At 53.7% G+C, this 18,711-nt stretch overlaps 5 protein-coding genes across 5 annotated transcripts; all 5 read left to right on the top strand.

Moving 5' to 3' along the window:
- Positions 1-3,318: 3,318 nt before the first annotated feature.
- Positions 3,319-5,014, top strand: CCM_09460 (uncharacterized protein; the record flags this gene model as incomplete). The annotated part of the gene is made up of 2 exons (XM_006674594.1): positions 3,319-3,837; positions 3,923-5,014. The coding sequence occupies 2 exons, from the start codon at positions 3,319-3,321 to the stop codon at positions 5,012-5,014; spliced, it is 1,611 nt and encodes a 536-aa protein (XP_006674657.1).
- A 1,551-nt stretch (positions 5,015-6,565) lies between these two features.
- CCM_09459 (phosducin) lies at positions 6,566-8,759 on the top strand (the record flags this gene model as incomplete). Its single annotated transcript, XM_006674593.1, has 4 exons — positions 6,566-6,790; positions 7,051-7,172; positions 7,770-8,439; positions 8,511-8,759. The coding sequence occupies 4 exons, from the start codon at positions 6,566-6,568 to the stop codon at positions 8,757-8,759; spliced, it is 1,266 nt and encodes a 421-aa protein (XP_006674656.1).
- A 2,120-nt stretch (positions 8,760-10,879) lies between these two features.
- On the top strand, positions 10,880-12,583 carry CCM_09458 (uncharacterized protein; the record flags this gene model as incomplete). The annotated part of the gene is made up of 1 exon (XM_006674592.1): positions 10,880-12,583. One exon carries the CDS (start codon positions 10,880-10,882, stop codon positions 12,581-12,583), a length of 1,704 nt encoding a protein of 567 aa, XP_006674655.1.
- Positions 12,584-13,577: 994 nt separating this feature from the next.
- CCM_09457 (ran/spi1 binding protein) lies at positions 13,578-14,638 on the top strand (the record flags this gene model as incomplete). Its single annotated transcript, XM_006674591.1, has 3 exons — positions 13,578-13,640; positions 13,798-14,368; positions 14,421-14,638. 3 exons carry the CDS (start codon positions 13,578-13,580, stop codon positions 14,636-14,638), a joined length of 852 nt encoding a protein of 283 aa, XP_006674654.1.
- An 814-nt stretch (positions 14,639-15,452) lies between these two features.
- Positions 15,453-18,230, top strand: CCM_09456 (Ran-specific GTPase-activating protein 1, putative; the record flags this gene model as incomplete). Its single annotated transcript, XM_006674590.1, has 10 exons — positions 15,453-15,522; positions 15,582-15,698; positions 16,245-16,780; positions 16,833-17,065; positions 17,224-17,372; positions 17,446-17,841; positions 17,913-17,998; positions 18,050-18,059; positions 18,103-18,107; positions 18,165-18,230. The coding sequence occupies 10 exons, from the start codon at positions 15,453-15,455 to the stop codon at positions 18,228-18,230; spliced, it is 1,668 nt and encodes a 555-aa protein (XP_006674653.1).
- Between the last annotated feature and the right edge of the window lie 481 nt (positions 18,231-18,711).

Here is an 18,711-nt window from a genome sequence, read left to right as displayed (position 1 = left end):
CCCCCCCCGACGACTGAGAAGGAAGAAGACGACCGTTTTGCGACCCCAAGTCGTTGGTCCAACTCCCTCCAACCCTCTTCTTCTTCCCTCCCGCCCACCACTCGCTCTGCTCAGACCCCCAGCCGACCGCCTCCTCCGCCCCCTCCGCCCGTCGCCATGAATTCTCAGGGCCAAAACGATGTTTCGCCCGAGGCAATGCAGGCGCGCATCCAACAAGCGCGTCGCGAAGCCGAGAACCTCAAGGATCGCATCAAGAGAAAGAAGGACGAATTGGCCGATACCACCCGTAGGTTTTCCTCGCATACAATCGCTTCAATCGCCCGCTTGTCGCTGCTACGCTTGCTCCTATCCTGCCACCCATAGCGACTGCTTGCTACCTCGCCGACAGCCACACAGCTTTCACTCCTAATTACCGCATCGCCAATCCATCCTAATCCCTTCGCTATTCTTCACCATCCATATCCGTCTCGATGCCAATGCTAACCGCTGTTTGTCATTTACAGTGCGGGCTGTTGCCCAGCAGGCTCACGAGCCCATCCCTAAGAACCAGCTCATGAAGGCCAAGCGCACCCTCAAAGGCCATCTCGCCAAGATTTATGCCATGCACTGGTCTACCGACCGCCGACATCTCGTCTCTGCTTCACAAGACGGCAAGCTCATCATTTGGGACGCCTACACCACCAACAAGGTCCACGCCATCCCTCTCCGCTCCTCATGGGTTATGACGTGCGCCTACGCCCCCTCTGGCAACTTTGTCGCCTGTGGTGGTCTCGACAATATTTGCTCCATATACAACCTCAACCAGCAGCGCGACGGCCCCACGCGCGTCGCTCGTGAGCTCTCTGGCCATGCTGGCTATCTCTCCTGCTGTCGTTTCATCAATGACCGCAGCATTCTCACCTCATCTGGCGACATGACCTGCATCAAGTGGGACATTGAGACTGGCCAGCGCATCACAGAGTTTGCCGACCACCTCGGCGACGTCATGAGCATCAGTCTCAATCCCACCAACCAAAACACCTTCATCTCCGGTGCTTGCGATGCTTTTGCCAAGCTGTGGGACATTCGCGCTGGCAAGGCTGTTCAAACCTTTGCCGGCCACGAGTCCGATATCAACGCCATTCAGTTCTTCCCTGACGGTCACTCCTTTGTCACTGGCTCCGACGATGCTACTTGTCGACTCTTTGATATCCGCGCCGATCGCGAGCTCAACGTCTACGGCGTACGTGGTGCTGAATATTCAACTTCTCCATCTCGCCATGCTAACCCTCCTTGTAGTCTGAATCCATTCTCTGCGGCATTACGTCGGTTGCCACCTCTGTTTCTGGCCGTTTATTGTTTGCTGGTTACGATGACTACGAATGCAAGGTACGCAACGTCGCCCGTTAACTCATGCAGGCAACACACTAACTAGGGTAGGTTTGGGATGTTACGCGAGGTGAAAAGGTTGGCTCTTTGGTCGGCCACGAGAACCGTGTCAGCTGTCTGGGTGTCAGCAACGACGGTGTCAGTCTGTGCACGGGTTCATGGGATTCTCTGGTAAGTAGAAACGATACGAACATGGTTACGATGCAATGCTAACTCCCCCACAGCTCAAGATTTGGGCCTACTAAATCGAGCCGAGATGGAGAGAGTCTCTATTCCGAATACCGTGACAATCCGGCGTGCGCAGCGGCGCACAAGTCGTGCGCGAGCCGCTCGAGGACTACACCGATTGGCAGTTGGTTGGACTGCCAACGACGCGACACGAATGGACGGTATGCGGAAGCGAGAGAGCAAGGCGAGGCTTGCTGGCGTACACTGCACGATGTGACGACACGTACATTATATATCTACTTGGACCGAATAATGAGGCAGATCGGGGCTCCTGAACTGTTCAGCAACAGTTGGATCTCGGCACGTTCAGTCCCGAGGTGCAGAAGCGGACGAGTGCCATCGGATACCTCATTTACCATGGATTTTCTTTGCCCTTTTTTTTTTCGTTTTCGTTTTCACTTTGTTTGGTCTTTTCTTTATCGTGTCCTCTCTACGCTTGCTTTGCTGGTCTTTTACCCCCTTTGTCTCTTGGTATTTTACCTTCTTGCCATTCAGCTTGGTCCTGTTGAAAAACTATTTCCTGCACTTTATACTCGCCGCTTATACATTCGGTCAAATATCTCCAGCAGCGTCCTCTATCCCACACACATCTTATACTTGCACCCCAATCTGTTCCCGTCTGCTGCACAAGGAGGGACCGTCTGAGCGATCTGTATTACTTGTTTCTCTACATTTTTTTTGTTAGTAAAGCCCCGCGTTCTTGTGTGTTTTCTTTGGTATGTTTCCGTCATCTATTGTGTTTTCTGACGGCTGTCTCATTGACAGCCTAGTGGGAAGCAGCAACAAATCACTGGAAAAAAGAGGATGAGCAGCGATGGATGGAAGAAAAAAGAGAGCTGTGTATGTTGTGCGTAAGGGTAATTGTCTCTCCCTCTCTCTCTCTCTCTCTTTTGTTTTGGTGCCGGAGATGGAGAAGGAAGGATCTTGGCAAACTCTCTGTTTTCATGGGGTTTACTTGTGCGTTTTATTTTTGTTTCTGATTTGAGGAGGAGCAGGGGAAAGATGCCAGCTATACCAACAGTCAAAGCCAGTCGGGGAGATAATACACTGAGATTTTCAACAATTCAGTGCAATGAGTGGCGTGAATGTGTGTGTATGTGGTGGTACGACTCTTCGTCAAGTGCTCTTGCAAAAAAGTAAAACAGCATTGCTACGCGCACCACGGCCCTGGACTGCAAAGCTTGGCTCTCACGAACGCCACGCAGCGTATCAGTCATCTTTTCGGTCCGTGTGCGTCGAAGCAAGCAGCCCAGACGAAAAAACGTCCCTCGCCACCCCCGTCACTGCCGTCACGCTGGGTCCATGCCATGTAGGTGTGATTTCATGGACAACCTGACCATTCGTGTCCTCCCATTTCCAACTAGACCGAATGGTGTGTGTGTGAGTGTGTGCCATAGCGCCGGATCCTCTTACAAGTTCTGCTGGGGAGCAGCAGCCGAGATGGATTTGGCATGATGAGCAGACAATAATCAGCCTCTTTTGCAGCCCTTTTGTGATCGTGGATCAGAACAGCCATGTTCCCTCCAGAGACGGGCCTATAAATAGAATGGCAAGGTCGATATGCAAGCCACCGACCGGCAGAGCGCAGCCTCAGCCGACGCTGGCAGGCAGCACACAAGACATGCCAGCAGGGGGTGATTCAGTCTGTGGAACCTTGGGGAGCGAGTGACCTTGCGAGCCCTCTTCGTAACTAGTCCATTGTCCCGGAAAGCCTCACACGCAATGCCGCAGCACGAACAAGACGCCGAGGAGGCGCCTCGTCCCGCGCCGAGCGACACCCGCCACGACGACGACGACGACGCACCGGCGCCTGCCGCCGCCTCCGCCTCCTGGGGCAGCGACCCGTCGTCTCTGGCCGCCGCCATCGAGAGCGAGGAGAATAAGCTGGTCTCGCGGCGCTTCCCGCGCTTGCGAGCGGCCCTGTACGCGTCCGTGAGCGCGCGACGGGACGAGCTCGAGGCCATGATCTGCCGCCTGCTGCGGGTGCCGTCGTGCCGCATCGTGCCGTCGGCGCTCTGGCGGGCGGGCAGCTTCAACGTGGCCATTCTCGTGCGCCTCCCGGCCGGCCGCAACGTGTACCTGCGGCTGCCGTTTGCGCACCGCAGCGGCGAGGACCACTTCCCGGGCAATACGGAGGAGAAGCTGCGGACGGAAATCGCGACCTACCTGTGGCTGCGAGAGCACTGCCCGGACGTGCCGATTCCTACGTTGCATGCCTTTGGGCTCCCTGATGGCTCCGTTGTAAGTGAGACTGTCCTGCGGGAGAGGTTTTCCCTGTCTTGGGAGGAGGCGCACCCTGTGCTGACTTTTGCCGACTTTTTTCTAGTTCACATCGCCCGAGAACACGCCTTGGCGGCGTCGAGTATGGTGGAAGCTCAACCACATCCTGGCGCTGGCTCTGGGCCGCGCTCCTATCCGACACGTACGACACTCGATTCGCCACAGCCTTGATTGCGGGTTTTTGCTCATTAGCGAAGCTGAAGGCCAAAGCCTGGCGTCGTCCTGGTATCTGCATTACCGCGATGAGGCCTATAAGGCGAATCTCTTCCGCGACCTGGCGCGTATCGCGATATCCATGAACACCATCCCGCTACCACGCATTGGTGCTCTGTGCCTCGAGCAAGACACTGTCTCTCTGAGCAATAGACCGCTGAACTTGTACATGCATATGGTGGAAAACGAAGGCGTGTCTTGCCAGATCCCGCGTCGACGGACGTACCTAGAAGTCGACCCGTACGTGGCGGACCTGCTCACGCTGCAGGATGCCAAACTGCGGGGACAGCCGAATGCGATACTCGGCGTCGAGGATGGCCAGTGCCAGATGGCTGCTCTCGCGGCGTTACGCGCCACCATGCACCACTTCATCGACGCAGACCTGCGGCAGGGCCCCTTCTTCCTTACGTTGACCGATCTGCATCACAGCAACATCTTCGTCGACGACCAATGGAATGTGAAGTGCATTATCGACCTCGAGTGGACGCACAGCCTGCCCGCGCAAATGCAAACCCCGCCGTACTGGCTCACGTCGCGGGCCGTGGACGGGCTCAAGGACCGCGCACAAATCGACGAGTACGAGGCGGTTCTAGAAGAGTACCTGGCTGTGTACGCCGACGAAGAGTACAAGCGGCATGGCTCGACGAGGCAGGCTGAGCTACAGCGTCAAACGTGGCGCAGCGGCGGTTTCTGGTTTTTCAAGGCGGCTTCGATCCCGAAAGGCATGTACAACCTGTTCAACAGACACATCCAGCCAATGTATAATGAACATCATCCCGACATGGCCGTCTTTGACGACGTTTTCCACTGGTATTGGGGCCTGCGGGCATCGAAGCTTATTGACAGGAAGCTGGCGGAGAGGGAAGCCTACATAAACGAACTCAGAAAAGCACACCATGCGGGAGAGAGCGACAATGAAGTGTAGGTGTGCTATATTTCCGGTGTTGATATTGTGGGCGAGTTGCGTCACTGTTCGTACAATTTTGCAAGGCCGGTCAATATTGCAAACCGCTTTGCCGCCACCAGTTGGGAGGATAACATGATAACATGATAACATGTGCCACACACTCGGTCTTAGTGGGAGCCACGGCTCGTGCTCTCATCACTGCATCGAGTCGTCTGTGCTCTGTTATCTCGCATAACACTAGCCTCGGCTCTGTAATTGCATTCGTTGCTTAGGTAGTGAGGATGGTGTGCCTCTCAAACTAGCGGTCTGTGAGGCAATGGGGGGTTGGGCCGTCGAATATCATAGGTGTGTTGGCTTCATCGCTGATGATGCTAAACTCACAAGATGTAGATGATAAATGTAGCTCCTTGGAGGCAGATCTGAATGGCAAGATTAGCAAATTAGTGACGGCGTCGACGATGTTGTTATTGTGTTACACCTGACCGGAATAGAGCTGGAAGCGTCGTTGACATCAACTTTTGGAGAAAGGGTCGTCTCGTCGCCCGATGGAAAGGAAATTTTGTCAGTTCTCATGTAGGCCACCCCGGGGTGTGATGCTAGCCAGCCGGAGGGAGTCTTGAAACACCCGCGCCACGAGCCAGCACCAACTCTCTGGTGAGACTACTTAGGGGGGTTTATTTCTGATTCGGCAAAGCTTCTTCTTCTTCCTAAATTATTGGTAGATCCGCGACCTAAGTGGGCAGTGATTGGGCCATCATCTGGTAATGTGACTCGCTAAAAGAATGATGGACATGCAGCTGAGACGCCCAAATCAGCAGCATGTCTCAACATGCTACGTGTAATTCGTACACGAAGACGATCTTGCGCCCTCCCCCTCGACACGAGTATTGAGGCATGGCATTCATATGCGCCCACAACCTGACAGCTTTGCCCTTGACGATTTGCATTGTTGCAGGCTAGCAGCGGTGAGTGCGACCATGGCGGCAGACGATAGTAGGGCCTAAATAAGGTCAAGCTCGACGCATGACCGGAGACGCAGTCGGCTGTATCCGTGAGCTGCCAGGTGGTTTGATCGTAATTTGGGAGCCACGTGTTTGAAAAGTCATCATGCTGATGGTGCTCCGCAAGCTGTCAGTACTGACTGGTAGTTACTCCGTCGACACGGCACTGGATCCATCATGTCGGACGGAGGTGTTGCGAGAGTGCTGCTAATAAGACCAGGGCATTGGATAGTAGCAGACACTTGATAATACTACCTATTCTTGGATTGTGAAATTTTTTGTTTGCTTTGTTCGTAATACGATGGAACTGGCGCGTGCGTCAAAGACGGCTAACAGCAAAGGCGAGACATGGCTGCGTGGCCAACGCGTAGCATGTAAACTGTGATTCATCCGTATGCAGGCTTCTAGAAACCACGCGAAAAGGGCCAACTTGATGTTGCATTGACCTGAGTGCTGGAAGCGACGGTCTTGTGCCACGAGTCCACGACGGCGATGGTGTCACCCGCGGCATTACAATGTCTCTGGCCAACCGGTCAAAGACATCCCTGCGGGCGCATGGCAGAGCAGGATGATGCTGTCGTTTTGTGAAATTCCTCGACGAGCGGACGACGAGCAGACCACAGAGCATCCGGTGCGGCCGACCCCTCGGGACTGCCGATCTATTTCTAGAGGAGCCAGAGCAGCACGCACAACGTGTCAGTGGAACGTTGGGCAAAGAAATGCTGTTTCGGACTTGCAGGACCACGCTGTCATTGGGCCAAGGCTTGATGATGCCGCAAAGGCTTGGCTTTTTGTATTATGCCTGTCAGACCGGTGATACTTGGGCTGCTTTCTGCTTTGTGTTGACAAGTGCGTTTGTGCGTGTCCAAGGTATTTGGAGAGGCAGGTTGAAACATTTTGAGTCGTGGTGCATGTCAGCAGTGTGGCGGTGGGCGTGATTTGCAATTAGCAGGCTGTGTGGCGCTGTGGCGCTGTGGACTTTCACGAGCCCGCCCCTGGCCCCTCGACCCCTTTCTTACAGCACTGCACTGATGACGGACGGCCGACTTGCAGGCCCCCGAGGCCCAGGAGCCCTGCGACACAGGCGAGTCCACTGCAACGGCTTCTCTGCCCGCAAGTCAATTCATTGCAAAGCTCACGCGAGGCGCAGGGTCGCACAAGCCGTTTGCCGCGGTGTGTGCATCTGCTACAAATTACAGCTTCGACGACCACAAACAGCACAAACGACTACAAACAAGACCAACAAGGCCAGCCACCTAGTTATTTATTCATCGCGATGCCTCCTTTTCTCCTGTAACCAGCTCTTTTCTTCCCTTACGACCTAACTACTTAGGGCAGCTTCCATTCTTCTCTCATCTTTCCACCGCCACCGCGCCTCCAGCACAAAAAGACGCCGGCACGCCCCAAGGCCCAAGCCACACGCCCCTCCCCCTCCTCTCTGCTCCTCACCCCTCCGTCCTCAACGCGGTTCCGTGCCCTGCTTCCTCAGCTTCATTCTGCGCCGGCGCGCCGACTCGTGACTTTTTTTCCCTTCGGCACGTCCTATCAACGTCCACTCACCGTCGTCTCTCATTCACCATTCTATTGCACACTGGGCCTTTCTCAGTTGCTTTCGACATACCTGCCGCATCGCAAATTGCGTCCCCCCCCCCGCTCCAACTTTTCCGTGTTCCGTCATCAAGCACAGGATCTACCTTGGTCGACTCGGCTAGCCGCACACCCTGATCGCTGCCCCGACACTTGATATATATCTGCCTTCCCGGCTCTCGCAGGCTCTTCTTCCCGGAGAGCCCGCTGTTCTCTCCTTCCCATATGTCTTCAAACACGGCCGCCCAAGACGAATTCAATCAGCTGGTGTCTAATAACACTGCCCGAGCCACAACCCATCCCGAAGACAAGCACGACACTGACCTGTCTGACCGGGACCTCAGCGAGGAGGAGACATACCGCAACACACAAATTGACGCCGCCATGCGCACCACCACTGTTGCCTCGGAGCTCAAGCTCCCTCCTGCTTCCTTCGACAGCGGCCGCTTCACCGGTGTCAAGGGTGTCATTGCCGATGCTCGCAGCTACGAGACGGCGCGCAAGACCAAGTGGGTTGACCGTGCCCGAAACGCCCGCCGAAGCATCCTCGGGTTTGCTGGTATGACCTCCACTACTGGCAATAGCGTCACCATCACCGGCGGTGCTCGATCCGACAGCGACACGGACGATGATGCCAAGAGCCACAACGACGAAGACAGCTTCCTGAGCGAGTGGCGTGAGAGTCGCCGGCGGGAGTTGGAGAGCGCTGCTAATCGTGCCGTGCGCACGAGAAAGACGAGCCCCAGCGTGCGCATCTATGGCCGCTTAGACGAGGTCGATGCTATGGGCTATCTCGACGCCATTGAAAAAGTCAACCGTGAGACGACAGTCGTTGTATTTGTGTGTGACCATGAGGTAAGCATCTGCACTACTCGAAATTACATGTACACTTATGCCATGGTCGCTAACTTGGACTTCACCTGCAGTGCGAGGTATCCGCGACAATTGAGGATGCCCTTGTGCCCCTAGTACATGCCAACCCGACGACACATTTTGTCAAGGTTCACTACGATGAGATTGAATTTGACCCGGCCGCTGTGCCTTCGCTGCTGGCCTATCGCAATCAGGGTGATCTTGTGGCCAACTTGACCGGTATCATCGAGATGATGCCCGACGACGACAGCTTCGACTCGGCGTCTCTTAAGAGGATTCTCCAGCAGCATAGAGCACTCTAAGCTATAGTCTCTTTGCTAGATCCTTGATGTCGATTTCGAAAACCAGATTCAAGTCATTCTGTGTCGTTGATCGACTCAGGCACTGAGCAGACTGGTCTGCGGTTCGCCATGATGCTATACTAAAGATACCCTTGTGCCTACGGCGTCCTCTTCGCAATCCGAGCAAAGGCAGGCCTTTGGACAAACTACTTGGCAACCTACTGCCCTTTGACCCTTTGAATTCCAGAGGCGCAAATCAGCGGTGCTGACGCTTCTTACTTACATTGCTTCCACTTTCTTTTTTCCGTCTTTTCGGTCACAACAACGGATCTCCTCTACGAGCTGCAGAGCTTTGTATCCTCGCATAATATGGGCGGCATGGAATTTCGTTGTGCAGATGAATTATGTATATCCTGGGAGTTTATTGTGTCTCATCGTTGCTTTTTTTTTTCTTCTTTTGCCTGTTATACCAAGGTGGTGTTGGTCTGGTTCGAGCTTTTGGCGATATGGCTAGATAATGCAGTCATTCAAGATGAAACGAGAATATTAAATGAAGTCGATATCCACTACTAAACTATACGCGTCATATTTGTAAAGTTGATGCGTTGGCTCTGATCTAGCAGAGGAGACGGGTCTGGCAATGTCGCGTGACGAGTCGTGATGTGTCAAAGGCACTTGTCAAAGGCACTTGTCAAAGGCACTTGTCAAAGGCACTTGTCAAAGGCACTTTAACTCATTAACTCAACTCTAACATTCAGTCAGGCCTGGGTGGCGTCGTCGAGGGCCTCGACAAGACTGGAGGGGCTGAGGCCCGACACAGGTACCCCGCAGCGCTTCTGGGCCCACAGTGAGGCGGCAGTGACAACACTGACAGCGCTGCCCTACAAGCCGCGAAACGTCATCACCTAAGGCCAGACCTACCTTGGTAGGTAAAGTACGACTTAGGTAGGTAGATGGGTAGGTACCTACCTAGATAACGTCGTGATAAGAATTACAAGTACAAAGTTGCCGTTCTGGATATTTTTGCAGATAGTTGTACTGAACTTTTGTCCCTCTGTCGTGTCCAGCTTACCCTCCTCTAGGGACCCTGTTTAAGTCCCTGCGCCGAGGTCGCTGTCCGGCCACAACAATGGCCTCACGCAACGAGCGCAATTCCCTCTGTTTCGAGCCCTGCTAGCTCTTATTCTGTAGTAGAGTCTGGTCAAGTCTTATCCATGCATCCCGTCATGTGGCCAGTGTCTAGGCGAGGGGTTCATCCGCACTACTGGCGAGCCAGCGAATGGTAGCGCCTCGTAGTGGCGGGGCGAGAGCGAGTGTACGTTCCGTACAGTGTGTGCGATTTCTGTGTACCTCGCCTTAGCACTTGTTGGCAGCCTTTGCTGTGCCTTTGCCACCCTCCCCTGCCGTACCTAGGTACAGTGTGAAATCGCCTGCGCCGCCCACTATCGCTCCCTGGGGCCTCTGTTAACATCTTCCCATCCCACCTTCCAAGGTGAATGTACGTATGCAGCCTGAAACGCTTCCTTCGTCGTGCTCTCCTCTTCCTGATCTTGCTCCTTTTTTAATTCTGCACTTGAGAATCAGTGTACTGTCAGCTTCTCGCTTCGCTTCGCACCACTGCTCATCCACCTTTGTGTCCGAGTACCCCTCGCACCGACCAGTTCACGCTCGCGCTGGCATCGCCACTGGAACTCCCAACCCACGTTCGCAGCCTCATCTGCATATCACCGCGTCTTAACGAACACAGGCCGGGCACCGCACCTTTCGACCTTTTCCATTTGCACTATATCACAAAGAAAGGACGTAACCCACTTGTCGAAGCCGACTTGCTCCCTCACCTTTCCGTCTTCCGAGTGTCAACCCCACATTCACCATCAGGCAACATCAGGTCATCAGGTTACAAACAGCCACACAGTGAACGCAAACGCAACCACGCAATATTCTGGATGAACTCTGTGCTTCGTCTCTACAATTAAAAGCGGTGGCACTATCTTCCTCGCCACTTCCATCGCGCTTTCTACATGGTGGTTAGTGTTGCCCGCACATGCTTTCCTCCTTCAGCTGCTATGGTCGTATAAGCCCATGCACCTCTGCATGGCTGCACTTCGCTGACGTGACCCCGCTGACCTGTGTGCTTCATTATGGGACGTCAGAATATCGAGATTCCGTCGACTTCACCGTCTTCCAAAACTCGCCGTGACACGCAAATATATTCTCCCCTGCCGAGACCTCCGTTGCACTCAGACACCCAAGAGCCTCCACTGTCCTTCTCCGAACCCACCCTTCGATTTCCCAGGCCGCAGGTCAACCAAAGCCTCGCCCACTGGATTTCTAGCAGTGATCCGGACATTATGCATTTAACGAGTTCCCCGGTCGAGGATGCCGGCCTGTCCGAGTCCACGTACGAGCTGATAGGAGGCACTGATACCGAGTCTCAGGATGGCAATTACACGGACAATATAAGCGAGTCTGTCGGCTCGCTCGACTTCCATCGCCCAGATGATGTTGTCAGCCTTGCTGGCACAGAACACACCTGCGATGAAGAGTCTGTTGCCGATGCTACCGAAGAGCATCATCTCAGTGGTCAAGAGTTGTTGGCCCATCTCCACGCCCACCAATCCATCGCTGAAGAGGATGCGGACGACGACGACAGCTCTTCCAAAGCTTCGCTGGAGTATGCAGACCATAGCCTACGCACGCCTTCAATTTTCACACCCGAGGCAAGCCGATACTTCGGTACCCAGGATGAGCTTGCCAAGAAGAACGTTCTCACCAGGTTGCTTTTATGGACTCATGGTGTATCAAATCTCACCGCTCAGTTCGTATCTACTGTTCTGCCAGGGCTTCTGACCCTCATCGCCGTGGCTTTGCTCGCCCAGACATTCCTCGGAGGGACTGAGACGGCCTCTCAGTCAGCCGGATCTAGCATTGCATCCGCCATTATGCAAACTCCCTTCTTGGCATCCTCGACACAGAAGCAGGACTTGGAACTCAGCTCCCCCACTTCCGGAGTTGCCCTGATCCCGCTTCAAGATCCATCAGATGAAGGCCTATTCCGCTCACGGAAACCAACTGTCTCGTTTACCCCTCACGGCAAGAACGACGTGTTAATCCACGTTGCGAGAGACATCAGAGACGCCTGGATGGCAAATAACTGTCTTGATGTCACTGTGTTGAGAAGCACGCAAGAGCTCGAATTTTCCCTCTCTTCCGTGGACGACGGCATACTTGTCAAGTTTCCCCGCCGAGAGGCGTATGGCATCGTCAATCTTTCCGTCAGGAGCAAGTGTCGTCCGAAGACGCGAAAAGCTATCAAGGTGCACTTTGGCAAAGGAATTATAGTCGATGCCTTTGAGAGGACCAAGAGCCTGGCCCAAGATCTGTCGGAGCTGGTTCCTGTCGCGGCACATGAAGCGGAGCGTTGTCTAGCTGGAGCTAGACGCGTTCTCGGATCTGCCTCGGAATCCTTTGCTCATGCATGGCTAGTTGGGACTGAAAGAGCGCAGGACCTGCTTATCAATGCGAATATTGGTGGCACTGGTCGCCTTCTTTCCGATTCTGGCTCTCATCTTTGGCGACAGGCTATCGACCTCCTCCATTCAAAGACTGAGATTCCAGAAAAGTACTTGAAGTGCGTTTATTCGGTACGTAGCGCTCAAGCGCAGCTTCGACTCGGATTATTGGATGCGCAGGTGTCAGCCCGCATGTGGTGGCTCAAGATCCAAGGCAAGGACCATGAGTATCAGGTGTACGCTAGCATGGCGCAAGCATATCTACAGCACAAGAAGGCGGCAGCCAAGGAGCTTCTACAAAAGCTCCAGTCGAGGGCCCAGGCAACGGCTTAGGAAGCCCAAGTCAGTCACTCGCGCTTCAGAGCTTTGCTGTGGAGGTTTGGTAGGGTGTAGGCCGCAATCGCTTTGGATTTTGCTCTGTTTGTGGCAACACAATCGGAGAGCTATTACGCATGGAACACAGGAGTTTGAGGTTTCTTAACCCAGTTGGTTGCTTATTTTGACAGCTGTGTGTTTTTTGTTTGTTATTGGTGAGCCACAGGGATACTTCGTTTATGTAGCTTTACAGATTTGGTCGCGCCGGTGGGGGTATGGCGAAACGTTTAGAGATTTGACTTGGAAGCACAATACCACATCGTGTTTTACTTGAAAGTTGCGACCCTAGCTGCAAATGCCCGTAGTATTGGCTGATATGCGTGTAGGTAGGTAGTACGGTTGTCGCCGCCCTCTGGTACTTTCTTTGGGCTGTGGCACAAGTCACAAGTCCGTAACGGGGCATCAAGCAGTATGTATCTTTCCGCCCTGAGGACTAGGAAGGGTACCTCGGGCTGGTGGCAAGGCAAGGGCTTGGTTGGGCTTGTGCTCCCCGCCATACTTAGTAGGGAAGGGCAAGGAGGAGGGGCCATGGTCGCTCTTTTTTCATTAGCCCGCACTTGTAATTTACATCAACAAGAAGAAGACTAGTTCTCATCTGCCACTCGGATCATCCCCAAGTCTTTTTGTCTTGATCCATACGAGAAGCAGCAGTATTTCATACCGAGGGCCGTGCCTGAACTCATTTTTATCCTTACAAGTATGTCTCGCAACGCCAGCCTGTCACGGCTTGGGTCGTGGCCCGCCTCCCCCTCCATCGACAAGCTCCCACCATCCCCCCTCTTTGGCCGCTGCCGCTAGAACGTTCAGGCACTACGAGAGACCGCTGCCTGGAAGTTGCGGTGGGCAGGTAAATGATGAGCACTTGAGGCTAACGTTTTTTCCCATCTTTTCTCCTCTGCAACAGTTTTCTTGTATCGTTTCCTCTATCGAGCGACCACACACATCGATCACCATGTCTTCCGAAGCAGGTACCGAGCCCAGGGTCGAGGAGACCCAGCCTTTCGAGATTCTCCAGGTACGAGGGTGAATGCTGCATTTTTTTTCCTATTTTGGCGGTGTAACGGTCCGGCTGTTGAACGTTGTTTAAAGAGGAATGGAGCAAAAACGTTGTTGTGCGGCTATGAAATTTTATGTTATTCGGGCAGGTTTGCTAAGAACGCAATTTTCACCAGACCACGGACGAGACTACCGCGACCGAGCCTACGACCACCGATGCTGCCACCAGTGAGGTAGCCGTCACCGAGTCTGCCGTTGCTGAGCCTACTGCTGAATCTACCGCCGAGCCCGCTGCTGGGTCGGAGGTTGCCGCGACCGAGCTTACCGCCGCCGGGAGCGAGCCCAAGGAGGATGTGCCCGTCACCTCTTCTGCCGTCTTCTCCATGTTCGGCGGTGGCGCCAAGAAGGAGAAAAATCACGACGAGGACCGCGGTGACAACTCTGGCAGCGCAAAGGCTCAGCGCGATGCCGCTAGGGCTGAGGGCGAGGACGTCGCTCCCGAGAGCGAGGACGTCCACTTTGAGCCTGTCATCAAGCTGACGGAGAGGGTTGAGACCAAGACCAACGAGGAGTCCGAGGAGCAGCTCTTCAAGATGCGCGCCAAACTCTTCCGCTTCATCAAGGAGTCGAACGAGTGGAAGGAGCGTGGTACCGGCGACGTTCGTCTGCTCAAGCACAAGGAGAATGGCCGCACGCGCCTGGTCATGCGCCGTGACAAGACGCTCAAGGTCTGTGCCAACCATTACAGTAAGTCAAAGGAGGGGTGTGAGAAAGAAATGCAGTATCTGACGGGATATAGTTGTGCCCGACATGAAGCTCGCTCCCAACGTGGGTTCTGACCGGTCCTGGGTCTGGAACGCCGCGGCCGACGTCAGCGAGGGCGAGCCTGAGGCGGTCACTCTGGCCATCCGTTTCGCCAACTCTGACAATGCCAACGAGTTCAAGGACGCGTTCCTCAAGGCGCAGAAGGAGAACGAGGAGCTGTTCAAGCAGGCCGAGGCTGAGGCCGCGGCTTAAGAGTCGAGGCAAGGCAATATAAGTGAGCGGAAGCTCGGAGAGGGACCATGGCCAAGTTTTGGAATGGTGTCTCAGCATCACGTACCCCTATAACACATCAAGTCACATCATCAAGCAGTCCTGCCGCCGGATTGGCGGTGGTGGATATACCCAACAATGACTACGCCTCGAGAATTGAGCAACATGAAGGACGCTTGACGCAGGAGCTATTTCAGTCGCAGGGAATAGGGGGAGGAAAAGAGGGCATGTAGCATTGAGCGCATAAGTCACATCACCACATGAATAAATAAATAGTTAGAGACAATGTTCGCATGACGTGATTGTACGAAGCATACGGAGTTGAAGTTTACAGAGTAGGAGTAGTCGAAGTAGAGGGGTAATACGCGAGGTGGGCTGATACGGCAAGTACCTAGGGTTGACGCGGTACTTGCGGGTTTGCATCGGCGCTTATTACTTGGATCTTTAGCAGGTTGATGCACTTGTGCTCGCGCCCGATGTGTTTTGAAGGGCTGGGGGTCCATTGTCCTGGTGTATTGCGCTGAAGGAACACGGGAGATGGCGGGGTGGGCGAGGGTAGGTTGTGATACGGCTGAGGCGGGACTTCTGGTTGCGGTAAACTGGCAGCTCCATTACAATCGAACCTGTAAATGGTACCAAGGGCAGGCATCATGAGGATGGATATACAAGGAGATTTTGGTCTTTAACATAGAGCCTGAATGCCCCAGACAAAGGAGCGACCGACCGACAGGCTGTGGAAGCGTGTGGAAAGGACCAGTGGGCGATGAGGCATGGTGGCCGGAAGTGGGTTTGTTACATGCCTGGGGGGCCTTGGGTTGGCGCGGAAAAGGAGCAAACAAGGACAAAGGGAGAATACCTGGTCCCTAGTAATTAGGCTCTGTGCTTAACGATATTTTTGCTGATGGTGTGGAAGCTTTGGAATAAGCTGGGGGAAAAGAGAGGAAGCAAAAGACGCGCAAGGTACCTCGATATCTTGTTGTGTATCGGGTTGGCCCGCTGTTCCGACAAAAGAGAAGCTACAACAGCATACATGTAACTTCAGGTAGGTACTTGTTACAGCGCTTCAGGCGACCAGAGCAGTGGCAGCAGCAGGCAGGTACTAGCCTGGGTACCTGATGAGAGCCTAGAGTCAACCAAGCTCCCCCCCCCTCTTCCTCATGCTGGCCAATTTTTTTTCTCGCCTCCCTCTCTTCCCTCTCTCCCTCTCTCGCCCGCTTTTCGCTCCCTCTTTGGCCTGTTTTTTTGCCCACCACGTCTCCCTCTTGCTCAACTGTGAAATCTTGCTTTGCCGAAAACGAAAATCCCCGGCTTCCTTTTTCGCCTCTGCTTTTTCCCTACCTTCTTTTCTTGGATAGATCTTTCCTGTATCACCGCGCTCCTCTTTTCATATTCTATTTCATCCCATCGCTATTAACTAGCGCATCCTTACTCCCTGGGCCAATTTTGAATTAATATCCGTGAGATCTAACCACACACATACGCAATCATGTTGGTGGAAGTAAGTGTCATTCTCTTTTTTCCCTTTCTTTCCTGTTACCATCTATTACCCTCTCTTCTTCATCCATCCTTCTCCTTGTCTGGGTATTAGTGCCCTTTGCTTCTACGTCGTTCCCCTCCCCTTTCATTACACGCTTCGTTGCTGCGTCGCACCACACTCATCGCCGCCCTGGTGGTGTGTGTTTTTTTCCTTGCCGCGCCTGCTGTGGCCGCACAAATGAGTTTACACCCCGGGTTGCTTGGCTTTCATCCTCATCCCCCATCCTCATGTACACACTGTTCATCATCTTGGCAATTTCTATGCGCCTTCATTGGCTGGGCGGCCTCGTCGCCAGCTGGCGAGACTCCGCGTCTGCCAGCTGCCAGGGGTCGTTGCCGCCACCGCACTTCACCATGCTGTACACTGCTTGTGTGAGTGAATGCCATCACCCACCAAGCTTGCGCTGCATCTTTCCTTCGTGGCTTGAATTCATTTTCATCAAGGAAACATCATCAAGGAAACATCACCTCCTCGGCCTTCGTGAAGCCTTTTGCAGCCTTTTCGTACTCTTTCTACCCGTCGGCGCAGCTCTCCCTGCCTTTCTGCCAGGCCTTGATACGCATCACCCACAGCGCCGTTTGCTCTCTGTTTGCCGTTGAAGGACCTTTCTTTCCGCCCAACATCGCACATCTCCTCTAGTTAAATCATCGCGCAATCACTTGCTTCATACCCTCATATCGCTCTGCTAGTCTATGGCAAAGTCGTGCCATCATGGCACCACGCAAGGGCCGCGCAGCTTCCACCAATCCTCGCCCCAAAAAGATCCCTCAACCACCTCAACCACCGCAACCACCTAAACCTGAACGTCCGCTTGTGCTCGGTCCTAACGATAAACAGAGAAAAGTCAAGATCGTCGCCGACCAGCGTGTCATGTACGTTCCATTGCCGATACCCGCAACTCAGTCGCGAGATTTCTACTGCTGAAACAATTGACGGCTGCTGATGCCTGTTGTATTCCATTTGGCACCGGGAACGCCTTTTTCGCTTACTATTGACGCTAACTGGATCTACATTTGCTTCCAACGTGCAGTGATAAGCCCTCTCCTATGGTTGAATTTCCTATGAGAGAATGGTCCCTTCGTCTGTTCCTTCTCGATGACGAGGGCAACGAGCACCCCGGCGACGTCTTCACCAAAGTCGTCTACCACTTGCACCCTACCTTTAAAAACCCCGTCCAAAGTATGTACCGATCGCGACGTGCTGGCGATGCTCAACGCCGGCTCGCCTGCAGAGCAGCCACTGACCCGCTCAGCCTTTACCAAATCCCCCTTCGCCTGTACCAATGAAGGTTGGGGTGAGTTTGAAATCGGCATCGACTGCTACACCACCGAAAAGACCAAGCTCGCCCCCATCGTTCACGACCTCAACTTCGCCGAGACCAAGTACGAGTCCGTCCACACCGTCGTATTCAAGAATCCCTCCCAGGCCCTGCAGGAGCGCTTGCGCGAGACGGGTCCCCTACCCACGGACGAGGACCGTCCCAAGAAAAAGAGCGGCCTCACTGGTAGCAAGAAGAGTGGCCAAAAGTATGACTATGAAAAGATTGCAGAGGCTCTCGAGAAGCTCGAGGAAGAGGAACTGCTCCGCGTCATCCAGCTCATCAATGAGCACAAGGGGCCTAACACTTACATAAGAAGTGATATCGATGGTGAGTCTCTGCCGCCTCGGTGCTTTGCGTCGCTTAGCTGGCCTTTGGTTGATATTTGGGTGTGCTAATAGTGGATGACTTGGATGAAGCCGGCGAGTTCTCGATAGACCTGTATACCATGCCTGACCTTTTGACCACGAAGCTGTGGGACCATCTCGTACGTATATCACTGGCTATGGGCGGATGCAATTTACTAACCGGCGCATAGTCTAAGAAGGGTATGGTTGTTTAAGCGGCTCACGTCGATCTATATGCATCCAGTACATGTATGGATGTCCGATCGATCCGGGCGGGAAGCAAGCCACCAGCCCTGGAATAAATAGACGACCCACGAACCTGGCCATGGCGTGGATCCATATGGAAGCGCCAAAGAACGCCAAAGCGAATAGAGAAAGAGGAGCACATTGCAACACAACTCTCAAATGTTGCCTTTATTCACGGACTTGTACAATCCAAAGGGGCGGATACTGTGAAGTGGCTGCGAGCAATTGAGATTTCGCTATTGTCATGGCTCACTCGGGCTTTGTACAATCTAATTTGAGGGACGTGGAACGCATGTTGAGCATTGGATGCCCGTATGTACGGACTTTATCGTGGGAGGGGGTGCTTTTTTACACGTATCGTCGTGGGTACTTTTGGTATTTGTGTATCTCGATTTCCGGACAGGAGCGAAAGTAATGAAATTGATGGTCTACTCTTTTAGGTGCTCTTCAGTCCAAGACGCCCTGTGGTAAAGTGGTAAAGTGCATATGCACTCGGTATCGATCTGCAGGTGGTGTTGCCACATCAGGGCACGAGACGGTAGATTTTTTGCAAAAGACCCCGTTCCCAGCGTCGAAGCGATGGATACTGTTCAAGGGCCATGAGAGA

This window comes from Cordyceps militaris, assembly GCF_000225605.1.
Source record: "Cordyceps militaris CM01 unplaced genomic scaffold CCM_S00009, whole genome shotgun sequence".
Lineage (NCBI taxonomy): Eukaryota > Fungi > Ascomycota > Sordariomycetes > Hypocreales > Cordycipitaceae > Cordyceps > Cordyceps militaris.
The sequence above is the reverse complement of the archived record's forward strand: the minus strand, read 5'-3'. Positions and strand labels throughout refer to the sequence as shown.